This window comes from Lissotriton vulgaris, chromosome 2_1 (genome assembly GCF_964263255.1).
Source record: "Lissotriton vulgaris chromosome 2_1, aLisVul1.2, whole genome shotgun sequence".
In the NCBI taxonomy this organism is placed as follows: domain Eukaryota; kingdom Metazoa; phylum Chordata; class Amphibia; order Caudata; family Salamandridae; genus Lissotriton; species Lissotriton vulgaris.
Window position 1 is genome coordinate 1,095,657,916 of NC_141687.1, and position 21,500 is coordinate 1,095,679,415.

Sequence of the window (21,500 nt, forward strand, 5' to 3'; positions counted from 1 at the left end):
TGAGCATACTGATTCAGGAAAACCACGAATGGGTCATAAACGACGAAGTACTAGGAGAAGTCTTCGCAAGGTGGGGGACTCCAGACGTAGATCTGTTCGCCACCGCCGAAAACAGCAAATGCCGAGACTTCGCCTCCAGGTACTACCAGCAGGGGACGCTGGGGAATGTGCTATGGATCAACTGGTCGAACAGCTTTCTGTACGCTTTTCCACCCATTCCCCTGATTCCGGCAGTGCTCATCAAGCTGGCCCGGTCCAGGGCGAGGATGATACTTACTACCCCGGAATGGACCAGGCAGTGGTGGTTCACATACCTGCTTCACCGGTCTCTCCTTCCTCACATACGGCTGCCGTGCAGGCCGGACCTTCTCACGAAGTTCGGGGGGCAGATGTTGCACCCCAACCTCTCGTCTTTGAGTTTGGCGGCATGGCTCCTGAGATAGTGCAATATGGCCATTTGAATCTGCCCGAAGATTGCATGGACATACTTAACCCCTTCGATGCTCATGACGAGCTCAGCTCGTCATGAGGCACGGTTGAGCTCACAAAGAAGCACAGGAGGGGAAAACCCATAGCAGCCAAGGTATTAAGGAGTCTAAGCGACCTTCCACTCGGACTTCCTATGCTTACAAGTGGAAGAGGTTCTGTATCTGGTGCAAGTCCAAGAACTATGACGACGTGCAAGGAAGATGTCATCCTTCCTTACCTTCTACATTTGGCGCAGTCTGGCCTTAATGTTCATTCCATTAAGGCTCATCTCGCTGCATTGACTGCCTACAGAAAATGCCCTTCACAGACTTCCTTCTTCCAGATCCCTGTGATCAAAGATTTTCTGGAAGGCTTGAAGAAAGTATTCCCTCCTGTCAGGCTCCCTTCGCCTTCATGGGAATTGAATGTGGTGCTGTCCAGGTTGATGAAAGAGCCTTTTGAACCTATTCATAAGGCTTCGTTGCAGCACCTGTCCTGGAAGGCGGCGTTCCTCATGGCCATTACATCGGCCCGCAGGGTGAGTGAAATTCAGGCGTTGTGTTGCCAAGAACCTTATACTGTATTTCATGCTGCTAAGGTTGTTATGCGTACTCACCCTAAATTTCTTCCCAAGGTTATTTCTGATTTTCATGTCAACCAGACTATAACTTTGCCTACGTTTTTTCAGAATCCTTCCTCTCCAGCGGAAAGGTCTTTACATTCCCTGGATGTTAAGAGGGTGTTGAAATTTTATCTGGATAAAACCTAAGATATTCGTAGGTCAGACCAATTGTATATCAATTATGGATCGGTCAGGACGGGTCTTGCTACCTCTAAGCAGTCCATCACTAGGTGGATTGTGTCCTGCATACAGCTGTGTTACCAAAAAGCTAATAAGACCTTAGGGGGTAAACCTAAGGCTCATTCCACCAGGGGCAAAGCTGCCACGAAAGCTTTGCTCCGTAATGTTCCAATTGCAGAAATCTGCAAGGCGGCCACTTGGAAGTCGGTCCATACCTTTGCTAAGCATTACTGCCTGGACACTGATGCCAGGGCAGACGCTCAGGTTGGGCAGGCTTCCCTGCGAAATTTGTTCGCACAATAGTTGTGATATTCTCGTTCTCCTCCGCCGCTTGGTGTGGGGATGGACTCGCCATTCTATTCACTAGATTATGACTATGCACAGAGATCCCCTACTACAGAAGGAGTAGTTTCTGTCCTGTAACTCCAGTTCTGTAGTAGGGGTATCTCTGTTAGTCATAAGCGCCCGCCCTCCTCCCCGGTGGAGAAAGATATTCATGTAAGGAATGCTACAGGTCTGGCGTGTTACGCATTCAAAAAGAACTGAAAGTAAAAGGGACCTGCTGTGCATTCTGGGAGTTTCTCTATGGAGGAAACTGGGCAGGCTGTGCTGTTTGTGTGTTTTTTTTGGTGGAATTTCTAGTTGAAGTACTGGACAGTGTAGCCTGTGGATATAGGCTGCATTATTTGTCTTTAAATTCTCTCTTAAGTGTCTTTGCAGTTCTGCATTTTTTTTTGCCAATTTAAGAGATTATTTTTGATTGCCGGGGTCCACGCACATGGGCGGGACTATTCACTAGATTAGGACTATAACAGAGATACCCCTACTACAGAACTGGAGTTACAGGACAGAAACTACTCCATATAGAATAAGACCACTGTCATAAAGGAAAAACCGTTTAATAAGAACATGACTAAATTATGAAATGATGTGAACAACAAAGAGGGACATAAAAAGGGCAATATTTATGGGGGTCCAGTGTACCTGTCCTAAGAACATGCAACGAAGAAATGTACAAAGTTTCCCAAGAGGTAAAGCGGTCTCTCTCTCTACGTTTAAATGTGAAATCAACAGTCAGGGAACCAAAGGGGTCCCTTGTCGGAACTAGGAAGCCTCACACAACTAATTAGCTGGATGACTTGTTTCATCCCGCACGATGGTTGTCTTGCCTCATCAACGGCTTCCTGCTCCAACGTCAAGCCGGCGCTGCAATGCCTGACGGGTAACACAAGGTGCTACACTTTTATGGAGATCTTTTGTTCCTTGCCGTAGTTGAGTGCGTGTGAGGGGCCTGGGAAGGTGAAGTAGTGAGCAAGGGAAAGTGTGTTTAAAAAAGGTTAGTTTAGTCCACTAAGTCAACTTTATTCACGTGGTTAACTGCCTTATTGAAAGAGTGAAAGGAGGGGTACCGAGAACCAAAGTCAATGTAGTATGGCCTCGTTCAACCCTCGCCTGTGGTCACCTTCCCAGGCCCCTCACACGCACTCAACACTCACTCAACTACGGCAAGGAACAAAAGATCTTCCTAAGAGCTAAAGTTCCTCTTTGACTTTTATACACTCATTAGTGGAAGCTTCTGCTTAGTGATCGAAGCACTTTAAGGGAGACTCTTAAAAAACAAAAACTACCTCTATAGCATTTTTTACGACATTGTACGCAACAAGTAGTAGCCAAAGATCAGAAATCTTGTTCTATTAGAGAAACTGTGAAAAAGTGCCCTCTTTCTGCATAGTTGTCCCCACTTTTTGCTGAACTGCTGATGTACTTTGACGGAGTGTGCCCTGGGGCCTGCCAATCAGGTACCCATGGCAGGGCCTATGCTCTTTCCTTAAAACTTCATTGAAGACAAAATCCAATTGGCACTCTCTGGCCACAGGTCAGCCCCTGGTAAATGATACCCTTGTACTCGGGGCACTGTGACCAGGGAAGGCCTCTAAGGGCTGCGGCACTTATTGTGCCACCCTTAGAGGTCCTGTGCCTTTATAGTCACAAATTTCATTTGCAGGCTACGCGTTTTGGTGCAGAACAAAGTGAAGAGTCGTCATGGTACACATCCCTGTGTAAAAACAACAGGTGATGGACCGAATGCAGAACAATGTCATACATTCCCCCAGTACAGAGATCTGGGCCTAAATCCATCGTTTTTTTGCTCACCATGCCATTCCAGTTTGGACCCAGCCATATGCAAATCATTCTTGAAACTATGACCCATGGGAACAGTCCAGCCTAAACTGCCATGCCAGATCCTCCCTGGACTGGAAACAAGCATCCAAGGACCGGTTTTGGGCTTTCAGCCCTCATCAGCCTGGATAGCTTGATTCCAGTGGCATGGAGAGCACGGGACTCACGTCTGAGCATACCCGTCCCACTCGGGGTGACAAATGCAAAAACAACAGGTGATGGACAGAATGCAGAACAACGTCATACATTCACCCCAGTACAAAGATCTGGGCCTGAATCCATTGTTTATTTGCTCACCATGCCATTCCAGTTTGGATCCAGCCATATGCAAATCAGTCTTGACCCTGTGCCCCATGGAAACAGTCTGGCCCGAACTGCCAAGCCAGGTCCTTCCTGGACTGGAGACAAGCATCCAAGGACCGGTTTCGGACTTTCAGCCCTCATCAGCCTGGATAGCTTGATTCCAGTGGCACCGAGAGCACGGGACTCACATCTGAGCATACCAGTGTGCCGTGCCTACAACCCACTGCCCTGGCATAGATCAGTCACCCCACTAGCTGGGTGCACAATACCATTGGTGAAGGTACAGGTGCATGAACACTGTACCCCTACAGTGTCTAAGTCAATTCTTAGACATTGTAAGTGCAGTGCTTCCATTAAGAGTATATGGTGCTGGAAGTTTGTCATTACGAACTCCAAAGTACCATAATGACTGCACTGAAAACTGTGAAGTTTGGTATCAAACTTCTCAGCACATTTAACCCACAAGGATGCCAGAGTGGGATTTAATGAAAAATACACACAGAGGGCATCCTAAAGATGCCCCCTGAAAAACGACCTACCACTAGTGTCCAGGCTGAGTGGCTGCTTTCAGCTACCAACACTAGACATGTTTCTGGACCCCTGGGTCGAAAGCCTGCTGCTCTTGGGGGGCCTGAAACAATGCACACCTTCGGACGAGGTGCTAAGTCTCCTCCCACAGGGAGCAGGGTCCACGGAGGAAGGCATGCCCCCTTTGTGAGCTCCCCCAGGCCTGTTGCTGCCTTCAGGAACTGGCCTTCACCGGTTCTCACCCCCACTTTGGGTGAGAACATTTGGTGGGAACCTGAAGTGAGGAAGAGAGGTGTGCCCACCTTTGCCAAGCCCACCCTTCAGGTGGGGGAGGTGAGGTGAGGTGAAGCACAACTCTCTTACCCCTCAATATTGCTGATGGGGGGGACCCAGCCAACCAGAGTAAGGCATATGTCCTGCTCCCACTGGAGGATGGCATAATTGGGGGTGTACCCACCCCATGGAAAGGACCCATTGATCCCAACCTTTACTTACCTAAAACGTCCCTAAATCTAGTATTTACCTTGCCTCCTCAGACAAACTACAAGAAGAAAAGAAGAAGGACCGAACAGCCGTGCCGAAGGTAAGAAGAGGAGGACCCCCACTGACATGGCCCCAGCCCTACAGGCCTGTCCCCACATCGAACCTGCAGAAGCGGAACTCCGTGTGTCTTGCAGCCAGCAACCTCAAGAACCCCGAGGACCTACCCTGCCTTCCAAACCAAAGACTGTCTCCTGTGAACACCTGGTTTGTTCTCCAACAGACTCCTGTTCTGGCGAAATCCACGAGTCTGCACCACTTTGCACCCGACGTCCACAGCCCGAGGTTGAGTGGCTCAACACCACAAGGAGGTCTCCCTGGCGATCCAGACCCAAGATCCAGTGATCTCTGACCTGCCTCAAGCCTCCAGCCAACGCCTGGAGCCTAAATCCGGAAGGTCCCCCAACTGTGACCAGGAGCTGGTGAGAAGAACCAACCTTAAAAGACACCCCTGATGCCCCACTGCCTTGGGTGGGCCAACCGATGGTGTCTAGCCAACCCCCAGCATCCCAAATTACATCTCCAAGTGGTGATCGCACCTAGAGGATCTTTGTCCCTGAGCCTTGAATGTGTTTGCAAACCGGAGAAACCCCATAGAAAGCTACAGGACGCCCAACGCCAAAACAGCACTCTGCACCCGGCCGCCCCAGTGCCGCTGAGGGTGCACCTTTTGTGCTGGCTTGAACCCCCATTTACCCTGAGCTTAAGTCCAGGAATCTTTGCTCCCACAACCTTTTAGCCTGCTCATAAGCAGCCACCAACCAGAGGCCCCCCTATCACCCATTGGATAACATTGGGCTTCAGCACTCAGTACCGCTGAGGGTGTAACAAGAGTGCATCCTTGACCCAGGGCACTCATGAGTCTACCCCCAGAATAGCAACTCCCACAACCGAATGCTTACCTTTGAACCAATAACACTATTTTCCTCCATAGGCTAACATTGACTGTTTTTCTGTGAAAAGTGTGAAGTTAGAAAATCTATGAAAATCTTTAAAACTGTAACCGAATAACCAAAACACTTTTACTTACCTGTTTACAGGAAATGTCCCAGTGTAGTATCCAGGTATACTACACTGTGTAAAATAAGTAATTACTTGACATTCGACTGAAAAGCCAATACAAAGTATATGCACAATATTGCAATGCATTGCATTACTAGTAGTTCTACTGTAATCAAACCAAAGTATATATACAAACTGTAGTATTACTGCAAAGTATGTATCACTTACCTGTGCCAGGCTTGCTTGGTACTAGGAAATAACATAACTAAAAGAATATTTTTATACAAAACCAATTGGCTCGAAGTTCAGTCTTTGGGTGTGTGATATAATTTGCTGATTGAGTGTGTACAACAAGTGCTTAACACTACCCTCTGAGAAAGCCTTACTGCTCGACCACACTACCATAAATAGAGAATAAGGTGCTATCTAACTTTACCTCTACCTACCTTTGGGGTTCCACTGGACTCTGGGCACACTATACCTCACTTTGGTATAGTATATACAGAGCCAGCTTCCTTCAGAAACCACAAAGACTCTGAGATTAAGTATTTTTAGGCGAGTGATAAGCATTTGATTCTGGTTTCAAATTAGAGAATAAAGGTCACACAGAGGGTGCTATGAGGTGGATTGGTGGTGATGGGTCAGAAACTGAATAAAATGTTAAGTTAACCTCCAGATCGCAGCACTGATTATTAGAGCTGTGTTCAGTTATTAGTTCTTTAACCCCTTTCCACTATTTTGCGTTTCTCCCTTAGTAACCCCATCCTTTTCTCTCCTCAGAAACTAATCCGGTTTGTCAAATATTTCAGCAAAATACAGAATTTGCTGGCTGCAGCCCACAGCTCTATCACCAGCCTTATGTTTGTTTTTAGGTCTCGGCTATTATATCCCGCAGGGATTAATAGCTCGAACCTATTGCAGGGGAAACAAACTCTCTTGAACAAGCGGATTCCTTGCAGTTCATGTGACCCAGTGGTCTGAGACGCACGTCCACGTCAAACCCATAAGCCTCCCAGCACCAGACTTCAATGGAATGCCTCCCAAGCTGCGCCCCCGCCCCCCGCCATGAGACTTCAAAGCAATGCGCTGCTCTGAAGTCATTGTTTTTCACGCACTCTGCAGGTCACCATTTGCCGCTAGCGCTTACATCCCTATCACTCCCACCTCCCAAACAGCATCTAGCCGTGGAGACTTGTTTTACTATGGCCTGGCAGCTTCCATTTACTGCTGGGCTCCAACGAGTGCTTTTGTGTAACTCAAATGCTCCCTTGCCCCCTGCCCACACTAATTTGCTTCACCCTACCCTCAGTACCTCTGCTCATAGGCATTTCTTTTTTCTTTTCTTCATCTTTTTGGAGATTCGAACAACTGCCATTTACTGACGGGCGCTCTGCTAAACGAAAAGCTCTTACATATACTTTTTGTTTAATTGTTTAATTATTTGCCGATCTATTTTGTGCCAGTCATGTTGGTAAATAAACTTAGTTCCAAATTCCGCAGCTCTGGTTGATAAGCCACATACTCTCCCTTTATTGGCCCCATGTGGCTTCCATCAGTAGTTAATGTGAATCGATCCATGGTCAAACATAGGGCCTCACAAACTACAAGGCAGATGAGCCCATTTTTCCAGACAAATGTCTCGCCTTAGTGTACCCATCATGTGTGATATCCTGTCTGTCTCAGCAAATCCAAATGTGACCCCTCCCTCTTTTGCATTCAGAGAGCCCAGGCTTGTGCTTTATTAGGCAAGGGGTCGATGCCACGTTGTTCCAAAGTACGCGCTCTTTCCACTTGATCTGCATGGCTCCCTTTGTAGTGCAAATGTTTGAATGTCTGCGTGTGTGTATATCTGCCTGCATCATGGCGATTGCATCTGTGAAAAGCATTTGCAAGAATGCTCTTCAATCTCTCCCACTTTATGGGGTATAAACTATCTCTTAAGTGCTTCTGCGTTACGTACTGTTTTATGGGTGCCTGGAAAACACGACTCCTCCTTTGAATGTGTGTTACAGATGCTTGTCTGTCTTGTTGAACTTTCCGGCAATTTGCACTTTGTTTAAACTGCGCGCTCTTCTCCCGACCGTTTGTTGACTCCTCATGTTTACATAAATAAACTTTGGTAAAACCAACTCCTCGAGCCTGGCATTACACATTGATCTCGGAGATGGTCTCGTCTCCAAACCTATTGCGGAAATACTTTGCAAGGAGAAGAGGCACACCTGCTCCAACCACCGTGACCCCTAAAACATGAAAAAAATGACACCATCGAAGATCAGTCTTTCATATTAGCGGGGATGTACCCCCACCATCCTAGTATGCTAAATCTAATATTTTTATTTATACATATTCTTTAATGTTTTGAAAACATGAACCATGATTATATAATTAGTTATTAACTGACTAGCAACTTAAAAATGTTAATTAATCCGAAGGTAGATCTATAGAATCAGAATTCATGTGGCATCTACTTACGAAATTCTGCAGATACTGACAAATGAACAATGTCTAAGCTAAGGCATCTATTAAAAAGTTTAAACATTTAAAGTTGCAATAGAACTTGCACAGAGATTCAGTTTCGTTATGGCCCAACCTGCACACACTTTCGAGTTTGGCTAATCCCTCCCAGGCTCCCGTGCTTCTTATTAGGTGCGTGGTAACACACGGTGAAATCACCTCCGGCTCACAGGCTCAGCCAGGTCCGAACCCGACCCCTCGCCCTCTTACACCACGTGGAAAGGCGGAGATGCGCCCCCGTCCACCAAGGAGTCAGTCGTGCCCACCGCTACACCCCCTCCCCCTCCCCCGCTCTCCTCCACCTCCTGACTTGTAAGTGTCGCACTCCCATGTACCATCTAATAGCAGGGGATACACGGGAATGGAAAATTACCCATTATTTCATTTGAGAGATTTTTGCCACCTGAAATCAGAGCCCCCGCAGTAGTACAGTCAAGTCAAGGACTGTGGGGATGAGAGTGAAATTAACAATCTTGTTTTATTATGGATTGGACTCCAATCACGAATGTGCCTTCATGGTATTTCATGCTGCTGAAGTCGATAAGATGGTAGGGTGACCAGGCCTACAATTTTCGACCGGCTGCTGCAGCATTTTCTACTTCTGCCCAGGGAACCAAAAAAAAGGAAACACTTGCGCCTGTCCAGGTTTTTAGATAGGGCCAAGTAAAACATGTTGGGAGTGTTTTTTAGCCTTTTAGCAAACACATGGACACTTAGCAGTTGTTTCCAAATTTAAACTAATTTACATGCAAGTTAAACTGATTTACTTAACAGGCATGATTCTGTGTTTGAAAAAAGCATTTTACGTCTGTTTTGCCTGCCTGCTCTCTTATTCTTTCATAAGGAGCACAGCCCGTCTGTGCGCTCTATTTCAATACAGCTCAGTGCAGCACTGCTCTTTCCTCTCTTAACATCTAATTTACACATCACTGCGAACCTACCTTTAGATGTCTAACTCTTAATCAGCTCTCTGCCCCTAACTTCTTCTCAAATCTCACTCTTACTCTCCCTCTTACTCAGCATCTCCCTCAATCTTTCCCGCACTCTCTTTTCCTCCCTCCCCTGTCTCCCCTCTCCCCTCCCTACCTCCTCACCCCCTCTCTCTCCTCTCTCACCCTCCTCTCTACCCTCTCTCCCTTCTCTCCTCTCCCCACTCTCCCCTCTCAGCTCACTCCCCTCTCTCCTCTCACTCTCCCCTCTCTCCTCTCACTCTCCCCTCTCTCCTCTCACTCTCCCCTCTCTCCTCTCACCTCTTCCCTGTTCTCACTCTCCTCTCTCTCCTCACTCGCACCTCTCAGCTCAATCTCCTCTCTCCCCTCTCTCTCTCCCCTCCCCCTCCACTCTTCACTCTCTCCTTACTCTCCCCTCTCTCCTCACTCTTCCCTCCCCCTCTCTCCTCACTCCCCCTTCCTCTCTCCAACCCCTCTATCCTCACTCTCTCCTCTCTCTTCCCTCTCTCCCCTCCATCTCCCCTCTCCTTACTCTCCCCACTCTCCCCTCTCCTCACTCTCCAATCCCCCTCTACTCTCTCTCTCTTCCCCCTCTCTCCTCACTCCCTTCTCTCTTCACTCCCCTCTCTCGTCACTCTCACCCCTCTATCTCCCCTCAGTCTCTTCGCTCTGTCTTATGATGTCTGCCCTGCCACCATTTACTTTGGACCCTCACACCTCCTCACCCTCACACACCCTCTCACCCTTACATACCCTCACACACCCTCACACACTCACACACCCTCACTCACCCTCACTCCCCCTTACACCCTCCCCCTCACACCCTCGCCCTCACACCCTCACCCTCACCCCCCTCACCCCCCTCACCCTCACACACCCTCACCCGCCCTCACACACCCTCACTCACCCTCACGACCTAACACCCCTCACCCTCTCACCCTTACTCACCCTCACCCACCACATCACTCAGGAACACCACCATATCACTCAGGGACACACCGCATCACTCGGGGGCATCACTCAGGGACACCACCACATCACTCAGGGACACCACCTCATCTCTCGGGGACACCACCTCATCACTCGGGAACACCACCACATCACTCAGGGACACCACCACATCACTCAGGGACACCACCACATCACTCAGGGACACCACCACATCACTCAGGGACACCACCACATCACTCAGGGGCACCACCACATCACTCAGGGGCACCACCACATCACTCGGGGACACCACTACATCACTCAGGGACACCACTACATCACTCAGGGACACCACCACATCGCTCAGGGACACCACCACATCGCTCAGGGACACCACCATATCACTCGGGAACACCACCACATCACTCGGGAACACCACCACATCACTCGGGAACACCACCACATCACTCGGGAACACCACCACATCACTCGGGAACACCACCACATCACTCGGGGACACCACCCCATCACTCGGGAGCACCACCACATCACTCGGGGACACCACCACATCACTCAGGGACACCACCACATTACTCAGGGACACCACCACATCACTCGGGAACACCACCACATTACTCAGGGACACCACCACATCACTCGGGAACACCACCACATCACTCAGGGACACCACCACATCACTCAGGGACACCACCACATCACTCGGGAACACCACCACATCACTCGGGCACACCACCACATCACTCGGGGACACCACAACATGACTTGGGACACCACCACATGACTCGGGACACCACCACATCACTCAGGGGCACCACTCAGGGACACCACCACGGGACACCACCACATCACTCGGGGACACCACCACATCACTCGGGGACACCACCACATCACTCGGGGACACCACCACATCACTCGGGACACCAACACATCACTCGGGGACACCACCACATCACTCGGGGACACCACCACATCACTCGGGGACACCACCTCATCCCTCGGGGACACCACCTCATCCCTCGGGGACACCACCTCATCACTCGGGGACACCACCTTATCACTCGGGGACACCACCTTATCACTCGGGGACACCACCTCATCACTCGGGGACACCACCTCATCACTCGGGGACACCACCTCATCACTCGGGGACACCACCTCATCACTCAGGAACCACCACATTACTCGGGGACACCACCACATTACTCGGGGACACCACCACATTACTCGGGGACACCACCACATTACTCGGGGACACCACCACATTACTCGGGGACACCACCACATTACTCGGGGACACCACCACATCACTCGGGGACACCACCACATCACTCGGGGACACCACCACATCACTCGGGGACACCACCACATCACTCGGGGACACCACCACATCACTCGGGGACACCACCACATCACTCGGGAACACCACCACATTACTCGGGGACACCACCACATTACTCGGGGACACCACCACATCACTCGGGGACACCACCACATCACTCGGGGACACCACCACATCACTCGGGGACACCACCACATCACTCGGGGACACCACCACATCACTCGGGGACACCACCACATCACTCGGGAACACCACCACATCACTCGGGGACACCACCACATCACTCGGGGACACCACCACATCACTCCGGGGCACCACCACAACACTCTAATACACCACATCACTCAGCCCAACCACATCATCACTCAGCACCACAACAGCACTGTCCTTGCTTGCTACCAACAAGCATTGCCATAGCCAATAGGACTCGCATTAGGAAAGTGTAAGCTATTGGCTTTGTGAATAACAATAACAATGCTATTAATTTATATATTTTCAAAGACAACACATATTAAAAAAAATTGTCATTTGCAATACCAATAGCTCACACTTTCCTAATGCGAGACCTATTGCATTGCAAATGCTTGTTTAATCTCCTTTTCCAAAGTTACACCCGCTGTTAAAAACAAAATCTTATGAGGAAAGGTGCGCAGCTTGCACCTAAAAGTTTCTTTTGTTTAATTTGGTTACACAGAGCATGAAGGAAAAGAAGGATCGCGAGGGTGATGACAAGGGTAAGAGGCGAGTGTTCCAGAGCATCCTAGGGCCTCAACGCAGGATCAGCCGCCATGACAGCAGTGCAAGTAAGTGTGTAAATGCCTAATCAGCGTTGCAGTGCTCCTGTAGAACAGATGCTGCGTGTTTACCAGTGAGATGGGCATTGTTTGTCCGGAATTGCCACTGCTTTCTCAATGGTCCATTGTTTCATTTAAAAGATGTGTGATCAGTCATTTTCTGCATGAGGACTTACGTTGATGCCGTTCTTCACCCATCACTACCAGCCACACTAAAGAGGACATTGACCGTATGAGAGAACTCCACCTTTAAAGTCACCATGCAGGATCAGGCTGGACAGTGTTCCGTTGATCAATGAGTAGGGAGGGTTGCACTTGCTGCAAGCATGTTCAGTTACTTAAGAACATTGCAGGGCACTGTCAGTTTTATGATATCTGGTCTAATACCAGTTCTTTTGATTTTTTTAAACGTATTCAAGAATCAGCTGGTTGTGTTCAGCCTCGGGTAAATGTGAATGGGGGCAGCAGATCAACGAATGGTCGCCGCAGGCTGAAAAATACAATGAAGGCCTGATTAGGCTCTGGGTCTTAGCGACGGGCGCAATAGAGGAGAAACGCGACGTGGGAAGAATGGTTACCTTTTTTCAGTTCCTCGCGCAGCGTGGACCGGGGCGCCTCTCAATGTTCGTGCACGCCGGTGTTCAGTCACTGTAGTCTTCGGAAGGGGGCAGTCAATAAAAACACGGAAGCGCAAAGGTTGAGCTGGGTCACATGATCACAGTTGGGGTTGTGGGAGTTGTAGTTCTTGGTTGTCAGAAAACGGAAATTACGATGAAAACATTTTCAGAAAACTCGAGAAACTTCGGACAGTTCGTTTAGTCCATTGATAACTGTGTTGAATTTTAGAATGAGGGTTGCCTCGCGTTGACAGAGTTTTGTCTCCATATCGCCTCCCCGCACATCCAGTTCCAATTTGGACAAAACGGTCCATTTTATGTCATGTTCGGTATGCCCTTCTGCAGTCCAGTGATTCACAAGCGGTGCATTAGCCACAGCTTTTCTAACTCTTGATTTATGTTGGCTTATACGCTGTCGTATTTCTTGGGATGTTTTGCCAACATACAGTTTTTGGCAGGGGCATAAAATTCCGTATACAACATTTCTAGATTTACAATTAGTAAACGTAAAATGTCTCCAGAATATGCCATTGTAAGAGAACACATCTCCCTCAATGGTCTTGTCGCAGCAAATACAAGTGCCACATTTATGGTGGCCACGGATGGGCTGTAGGCCAAGTAGATTTCTTAATGTGGGTGGTTCCTTTATGGGTACTGCAGCACGCACTAAGAAGTTAGCGATGCTCTTTTCTTTTTTAAACGCGAAAAGGGGTGGTTGGAGCAGACTGTCTTCAAGGTGCCTCACTAAATGCCAGTTCTGATTGATGGTTTTCTTAAGTTGATTGGTGTGTGGGCAGAAAGTGGTTACGCAGACTGTTCTTTCAAGGTTTGGTTTCTTCTTTTTCTCCAGCAGAGTCTCACGTGGGGTCCACCATGCTCTGCGCATGGCATTTTTAAGCAGTTTTTTGGGGTACCCACGTTCCATAAGGCGCTCCAGCAGTTTTTGGGCATGATCAAAGCGATTTTGGTCGCTTATTCTCCTTTTTTCAAAAAGTGCTACATACTAAAGGAAATATTTTTTCCTTTTTCAGATTCCCTGGTCCTGATGAGAATCGGACAAAGGGTCCGATTCGAAACGCGTCGACCTTATGTACCTTCTTTGTTAGGTCTATGGTCAAAAAGAAATGTACATATCTATCTTGTTTTAGAACTGTTTTGATATTAAGTATCTTGAATAACAGTCTTTAGTTGTTGCTGAATCTTTTTTGACTTTTCCTTTGACCTTTTTTCACTCCCTTGTGTGTTTTTTTGTCTCACATGTACAGTGTTTGTCATGTTTTGTAAGGAGTGTGAGTATGAATGCAGAATGGCTGATGTCTGAAAGATTCGATGTATTTTTTGTTCACTGCACGGATTGTGCGTCCTATTCCCTAATTTATTTCTCTTACTACCTTTTGTCTCTTACATATATACAAGAAAATTATTTTGTTACTTGTGGTTGTGTTACCTAAAAACATTTTTCTATTAAAAAGAAATAAATAAATTGGATATGTTTCAACAGTCGACTAACAATTGAATCTTTGTTAGTTTTGAACCCAATTGGGTTGGTACTTTCGAAAATAGATACAGTACTGGCACCCTCTCTGTTTATTCACAGATTTAATCATAGCATGGCAAATTAAGCCTTTCATCATTCTGGGTTAAGACATTCATGCAATATTGAATTCAATAAATAGAAACCTCTGTTTTTCCACTGCTAAACTCGGTACTATAAAGCGCTGCACAAAAAGGTGTGTTTTTTGTTGCCATAGTTATCGTTATAGGTATTGTTATTTATTTTGTTGTATTCTTATTAGCTACCATGAAGTGCTATTTTGCAATGCAACTAGGCAAGTCAGATAGAAGTACTTTGTGAATAGGCTAATTAAAGATTATACTTTTTATATTACACACACTATCAGCTGAATTGCCTGTTTCTCTGTAAGTTTGCATCTTGATGGCTGTGAGCCATTTGTATTACATGGCTGGAGGGTACAGTCCATTCGTGTCATTGGTCGCATTGCTCCAAAATTGAGGGAATTCACCAGGAACCGGGTTCTATTGTGTATGTTTTCTGTTACATGCTTATCCACTTGGCGGTCTTTGGCAAAAAGGTGGTGGAATGGATTCTGAGCTCTGCCTGGAGTCTACGTTCTAGATCACCATTTTCTGTGGATAAACACTTGAACACCTCATGGTTCTGTAGGTAGTATAGTAGGCTGGAAGAAGATTATAAATGATATACCCAAATGAGCATTGGACCATGCAGAGGCAAATTTGCTGCAGATGTTGGAGGGAGGCCAGACCCCCCCCCCCCCACCCCCCACCCCACCCCATCTGCTTTACAAATGTTATTCCCTGCATGAGGTCTTCTGTAGATGGCCTAGGTCCTCTGGACAGTGTGCCACCTTCACAGTAGACTGAAAGTGTCCATAACTAGACCCTTTCTGGCATATTTCTGTGGTTCACTCAAGTTATTTCCTCATTTATGGAATTGCTTGATCCTGGTGCAGGACAGTTTTGAGAAGCCAATATACTAAATTTCTGGTTTAGATGATGCCACTTGTGCTTATGTTTAGTTGGCAGAGCAATGGACATGCATAAACAGCGCCACCCTAAACACGTTCCGGCATCTTCGTCCAGCAGCCCTGAGCCTGGGGATTCTAGCCGGCTGCGCCAGAGTGTTGCTGCCAATGATGGGACGGATGGTGTTCCCTTGTCTTCTGGGTCCATGTCCCCACTTGCAGCAGTGGGCTATGGTTCTACAGATGGAGGGAAGGAGAATGAAACAGGTGAGTGCTGTTCACAAGAGGGGAGCGCTTGGATACATTTTTTGTAGTTCAGGGTTTAGGTTCCTTTCTCCTTCCCTTGTTATCGACTAATTTTTATTGCTAAATGTATTCTTTTCCTCTTTCCTTCTTTTGCTCATATTCTCCCATCCATCCCATTTCTGCGAAATACTTTTATCTAGAGTTTATTGTACTACTCTCCCCTTGATGTCCGTCGGTTCTATCACTGTTATGCACATTTGCTTTGTGATTTCTTCTCACCTGTTTGTCTTTAAGATTCATTAAATCCAAGTGCCTCCCTATCTGCATAAAGTAACCATTCTCCCTGTCATGTGCGTGCAGACCTTTTGTTTCATAGTGTCCAGCTTTGGACCTCATTTAATTCTCTGGGTTGTCTGCCATCTTTCCCACTCCCCAACAGCCCTTTGTTTTTCCATTCCCTATGTCAGATTTTTCTGTGCCAGCATATTCCCCTGGCACCAGTGTCCCTATTCCTTTGGCACCCTTGGATTTTACTTATGTCGATGAGACTGGTTTTAGCGACTTAGTTATTAGTCTCTTAGTTATTAGTCGCTCCCTTTTTCCAACTTTCTCCCATTGTTGGTGCACTCTTTCTGCCTGTCCACCTCTGCTGGTTTTCTTTCAATGATGGTTGCTTCCTATTTGTTTCTCTCTATGATGCCTACCTAGGCTGTGTTGTCTCGGCTGCCAGCTTCTGTTACTTCTTTTTCTGGTGTTTCTGGTTACCCGATTTCTATATGGTAGAAGTCCTGGCCTTCCTTAACTCTTCTTCCTGTGTCTGCCTGGGATAATGCTTTCTTTGTCTTACTGCCTACTACACACCACTTTTTAAATATTTTTCCTTTTTCTCACTGCCTCTTTCTCTCGCTCTGTCATGTCCTTTTTTCTTTGGTGCCCACATGTCTGTTGTTTTTTTTTAGAGTCTCACTTTCTTGTTTGCCCGATTCCTATGTCCCCTCTTTCTAGTGCCTATATTAGTCCGTCTCGTCACTGCTTATGGCTTAGTTCCTCTACTGTCCAAAATGTTCTTTCTCACAATTGCAATGTTTTTCATTTTTCCTTCTCTCTCCCTTTAACATCATACTCTCCCTCTCTTTGATATGTCTGGCACTGTTCTCTAATGGCTTTTCCTTTGAACCCCTTATTTTCAAGGCACAAAGCAAACCGGGGAGTCCTTGTCATCTGCTGATTCCTTTGATAGCACGCCACGCACTCCAAGCAGCACTATTTTTGACTTTCCATCTCCTGTGCTGGACCATCTGCAGGAAGAAGACTCTTTGCTTGAAAGGTATATGCAGCAAATTTTCTAGACATGCTACCACAGTGTTGGAGATGTATAGGTAATGCAGCATGAGATTAGATGAAGAAAAATAAGGGTTTATATTAAATAAGCCGATCAATGTTCCTATACGGATGGAATGGCTGTGTTCTTATTTCTTAACATAAATGTACGATAACCTATCACACACTGGGGTACAATGCTAAATGACAATTGGGCGGGAGAGGGCTGTGGGAGAGGAGGGTGGGCATCAATTTATGAAGGATTGTTGACTCTGGGTGTCACATTCTTTGTCTATGGAATACTACCATGTTTGAGTTTCAGTTTAACAAAAAGCAAAAGTCACACATCATGGATTAATAACCTACTGGTATGGTAAGGTATGGGTAATGATATGTGTATAGGCCTAACATTAATTTCCTCTCACTTGACCCACCCTTCCCTGTCCTCCCTGAGCTCATACAAAGCTTCAAGATAGATATACTTGTTTTACAAACAACCAGCAAAATATAACTAGTGTGAGATGAGCTCTGAGGAACATTCAGGGTCATGTGAACAAATAAAAGGATGAAGGATTAATGGTGATCTCCTTGACGCATAAGTTCCTGTTGTGGGTTCTATGAGATGCTCCTTGAAAAGGTTAGTCCTTTTCTGTATTTCTAAGGGGATATGGTAAGCTTTATAGGAGGAGCAATATTGTGTACAAAGAGAATAATTCAATTCTCGTTTGCTTCTGTTTGCAGTTCTTTAATTCAAGCATCATTTAGTTCCTTTGGGCTGCCAAGATACTAAGATTTGTAGCTGCAGTGCAGTAGGTCCGGTAGATGATGAAAGCTTGCAAGGGCAGCCAGTGCAGTTTCTTGATAGTGTAATGTGGTTGTTTTTCTTTGGTTCTTTGAGGTCAACTGAGGCATGACAGGTTCCATCAATTGGGGCTAGCACCAAAGCCGAAATGCCAGATGAGATAAAGTTGCCTCCATGCATTTGGGGGAGAATCAAGCCTTTGGTAATCGGTTCAGTTCCTGGCAGATAGGTGTTTACATACATTTACATTGTGAGCTGGTACAATGTTGTCTTTACCGTTCAGCCCAGTAGAGGTTTGTGCCAAGTATGAATCAAAGTGGTTCTACGTTTTAGGTGATCTGATGTGTTATCTTTTTATTTTTTTTGTAAGAACTTTTATTGCAAAATAGTAGCAATACACAGCTCTAGGCCTACAACCCAGGGGGGCTGGCCGCGATGGTATGCAACAAACATTTTGTACTGTCGGATTAACACAGCCTGTCAGCAGACAACCCCGGGTCTGGCGGCGTATTGAAGGAGCTTTAAAAATTTCAATCGGTATATGCTGTGAATAACATAACAACAGTGGTCCTATGCATAGGTAGGAGTGAAATGCAATAAAAATATAGACACAATGGAACTATATTGGTTGATGTGATTTGTCCAGCCGGACAGTGATCACAGAAATCACTGTCCGGCTGGACAAATCACAATCCTAACCCTCGCAATCCTAACCCCCATTTTTTAGGACGAGGGACAGGCAGAGGAGAAGCCCCCAAGAGGGGCAGAGTGAAACAACAAGCTCGTTGGCACAACCCGCCAGGGGAGCGCCAAACGAGACAGAAGTTTTACAAATGGTGAGTAGCTCTGAAACTCCAGATATGTCAATCCCATTGTTTAATCTGTCCGACCATGATCTCTCCTCCCAAGAGATCTCTTTATTAAGCAAGGGACTATCATTTGTACCGAGTTCATACCCAAATTTTTTGGATGTACAGTCTGAGCTTTTAGCATTTTTTCGAAAGATTAGACTGAAAGCCTTTTTTGAATTAAATCCTACATCACCTAAGGTCACCATTACACCTTTCAGACCTCCCTCTACTTTTCTGCCTTCGGCGAACATGATCCCGAAGGAAATCCTTACCTTTGAAAAGGTCATTCTTAAAGAGGCTAATAATCTATCACGAGAACACATGTTCATTCCCTATAACATTACTTTGGATGAGAAAAATGCCATCAGAACACTACGAGACAAAAATGAATTGGTGATTAAACCAGCCGATAAAGGGGGAGGCATTGTATTACAGAACATAGACAGCTACAGGGCAGAACTTTCTCGCCAAGTCTCCAACACTGATCATTACAGTCGACTCCCTACCAACCCTACCAAGGAACTACAAACCCTGATAAAACAAGTTACTTCTGAGGCCCTAGACACCGGCTTCATTTCAAAGCATGAATTTAACTACCTGAATGTCAGCCACCCACGCATACCGGTAATCTATACATTACCCAAAATTCATAAACGCCAAGACAACCCACCAGGCCTCCCCATCGTCTCTGGTTGTGGTTCGGTCCTGGAACCTCTTGGTCAATATGTAAATTTTTTCTTAAAAGACTTTGTACCAAACACCATCTGTTATGTTAGGGACAGCATGAACATGATAAACCTCATTGAAAATCTACCCTTTGACCCTGACTCACAAACCCTGTGTACACTTGACGTCGAGTCATTGTACACTAACATTCCCCAGAGAGACTCATTATTCGTGATGGAGGCAATATTAAACAAACGCCCACAACCACATCCAGTGCCTACTTTGTTTATAATCCAACTTTTGGAAATATGTCTAACCCGCAACTATTTTATGTTTGAAGACCAGTACTTCCAACAAAACAAAGGAACTTCGATGGGAGCAGTTTTTGCTCCCACGCTGGCTATTTTGTATATGGACTGGTTAGAATGTACCACCATCCTCCCTGCCACCAATCCTTTCCACTCAGGCCTCCTCATGTGGAAACGCTATAGCGATGATGTTTTTATGATATGGGGGGGCCCTGAGGAAATCCTGCCCACTTTTGTACATTGGCTAAACAGCAACTGTAACGGACTAACTTTCACTATAGACCACAGTAAAATCAGTATTCCATTTCTGGATCTCTGTATCCAACATAAACAGGGCTTACTATTTACCTCACTGTTTCGTAAGCCAACAGAAAGGAACACGCTCCTGTGTTATGATAGCTGCCACCCCCGAGCTCTCAGGGACAGTCTCCCGTACTCACAGTTTTTAAGGTTACGTAGAAACTGCTTTCAAAAACCTGATTACTTTAGGGAGGCAAACATCCTAGCTAGCAAACTTAAATTCAGGGGCTACCCAAAACGACTGGTAAAAAATGCCATGAAGCGGGCGTGGTACTGCCCCCGCGATACATTGCTTGAACCTAAGGCTAAGAAGGAGTCTAACAAGCTGGTCTGTGTGACTACCTTCTCTTCTGCCTCCAACAAAATAAAGAAAAGCATTAAAAGAAACTGGCATATCATCAACTCTGGGAATCTTTCACTTGAATTACCCCTTTTTGCTTTTAAACGCAATAAAAATCTAAAAGACCAGCTGGTGAGAGCAGCACTACCTCCTCCCGAAAAAACCAACACCACTTTAAACGACCATTGGGGTCTTCCACCCTTGAGAGGCCACTCTAAATGTGGTACGTGTGTTGTCTGTGATTTTTGTATTGAGACTAAGGAATTTGTGTTTAAGGATACTAGAAATGTACTTAGGACCTTCACCAACTGCAATAGCTCCAACCTGATCTATGCAATTTTTTGTCCCTGTAACATGATTTATGTGGGCCAAACGAAACAAACAATTTAACTCAGGATATCACAACACCGGAGCAGAATCAGGTGCAAAACCGCCAATGCACCACTGGTCGAACATTTCTTGGAGAAAGGACATTCAGAGAATCAACTGAAATGGACAGTAATCAGCCAAATCACTATACCACCCCGAGGAGGTGATCTAACCAGGATGTTGAACAAAGAAGAATTGAAATGGATACTGAGAACTGATAGTCTCAATACAGGACTTAATCTACAGGAGGATTGGACTAGCCTATTATAATTGGGTCCTATGAATTGACATGTCAGCTGTATGTGTAAATGTGTCAGTGTTTATTTATGAACTGTAAATTGCCTGCACTTCACTGTGCTAATGCATGCGTCACCCACTCATTTAAGATGGCCACCACGCCTGCCCCATTCTTCCCCTGCCTCACTTTCACTTTTTGATAGTTTACTTCACTTAAGATGGCCGCCGCTGCCAGTCCTTCGTTTATTACTTTTTTGGTTTGCCGACCAATCAGCAGCCAGCCGGCTCCGTTTAACTTTCCGACTTGCCACTCAACCGGGACAACGCAGGACCGCTGCATTGTGAAGCGCCTTACAGCGAAGCCCTCGGTGAGTGCAGAACCCCCGCAGACGCTTTAGTTCCAACGCGCCTCGCTTTCTATCACTGACCTTGTGTATAATTGTCAACAGGCTCGCTCCGTCGCGCCTTATTTTTGGCGCTGAAAAAAATTCCCGATTGCGGGCGGCATCACATCCCAACTTTCAAGTTTAACCAGGGACCATTATTTTTAACCTCTGGTAAGTTTGGC

The 21,500-nt window shown here is 46.4% G+C and overlaps 1 protein-coding gene across 4 annotated transcripts in view; it reads left to right on the top strand.

The window, feature by feature from the left end:
* ARHGEF12 (Rho guanine nucleotide exchange factor 12) overlaps positions 1-21,500 on the top strand; it is an 888,740-nt gene that overhangs the window by 406,511 nt on the left and 460,729 nt on the right. For all 4 annotated transcript variants that reach the window (XM_086956791.1, XM_086956792.1, XM_086956788.1 and 1 more), the window contains 3 exons: positions 12,273-12,381; positions 15,548-15,760; positions 16,931-17,066. In XM_086956791.1, the coding sequence (XP_086812917.1) occupies positions 12,273-12,381; positions 15,548-15,760; positions 16,931-17,066 (458 nt within the window). The remainder of the gene's footprint in view (positions 1-12,272; positions 12,382-15,547; positions 15,761-16,930; positions 17,067-21,500) is intronic.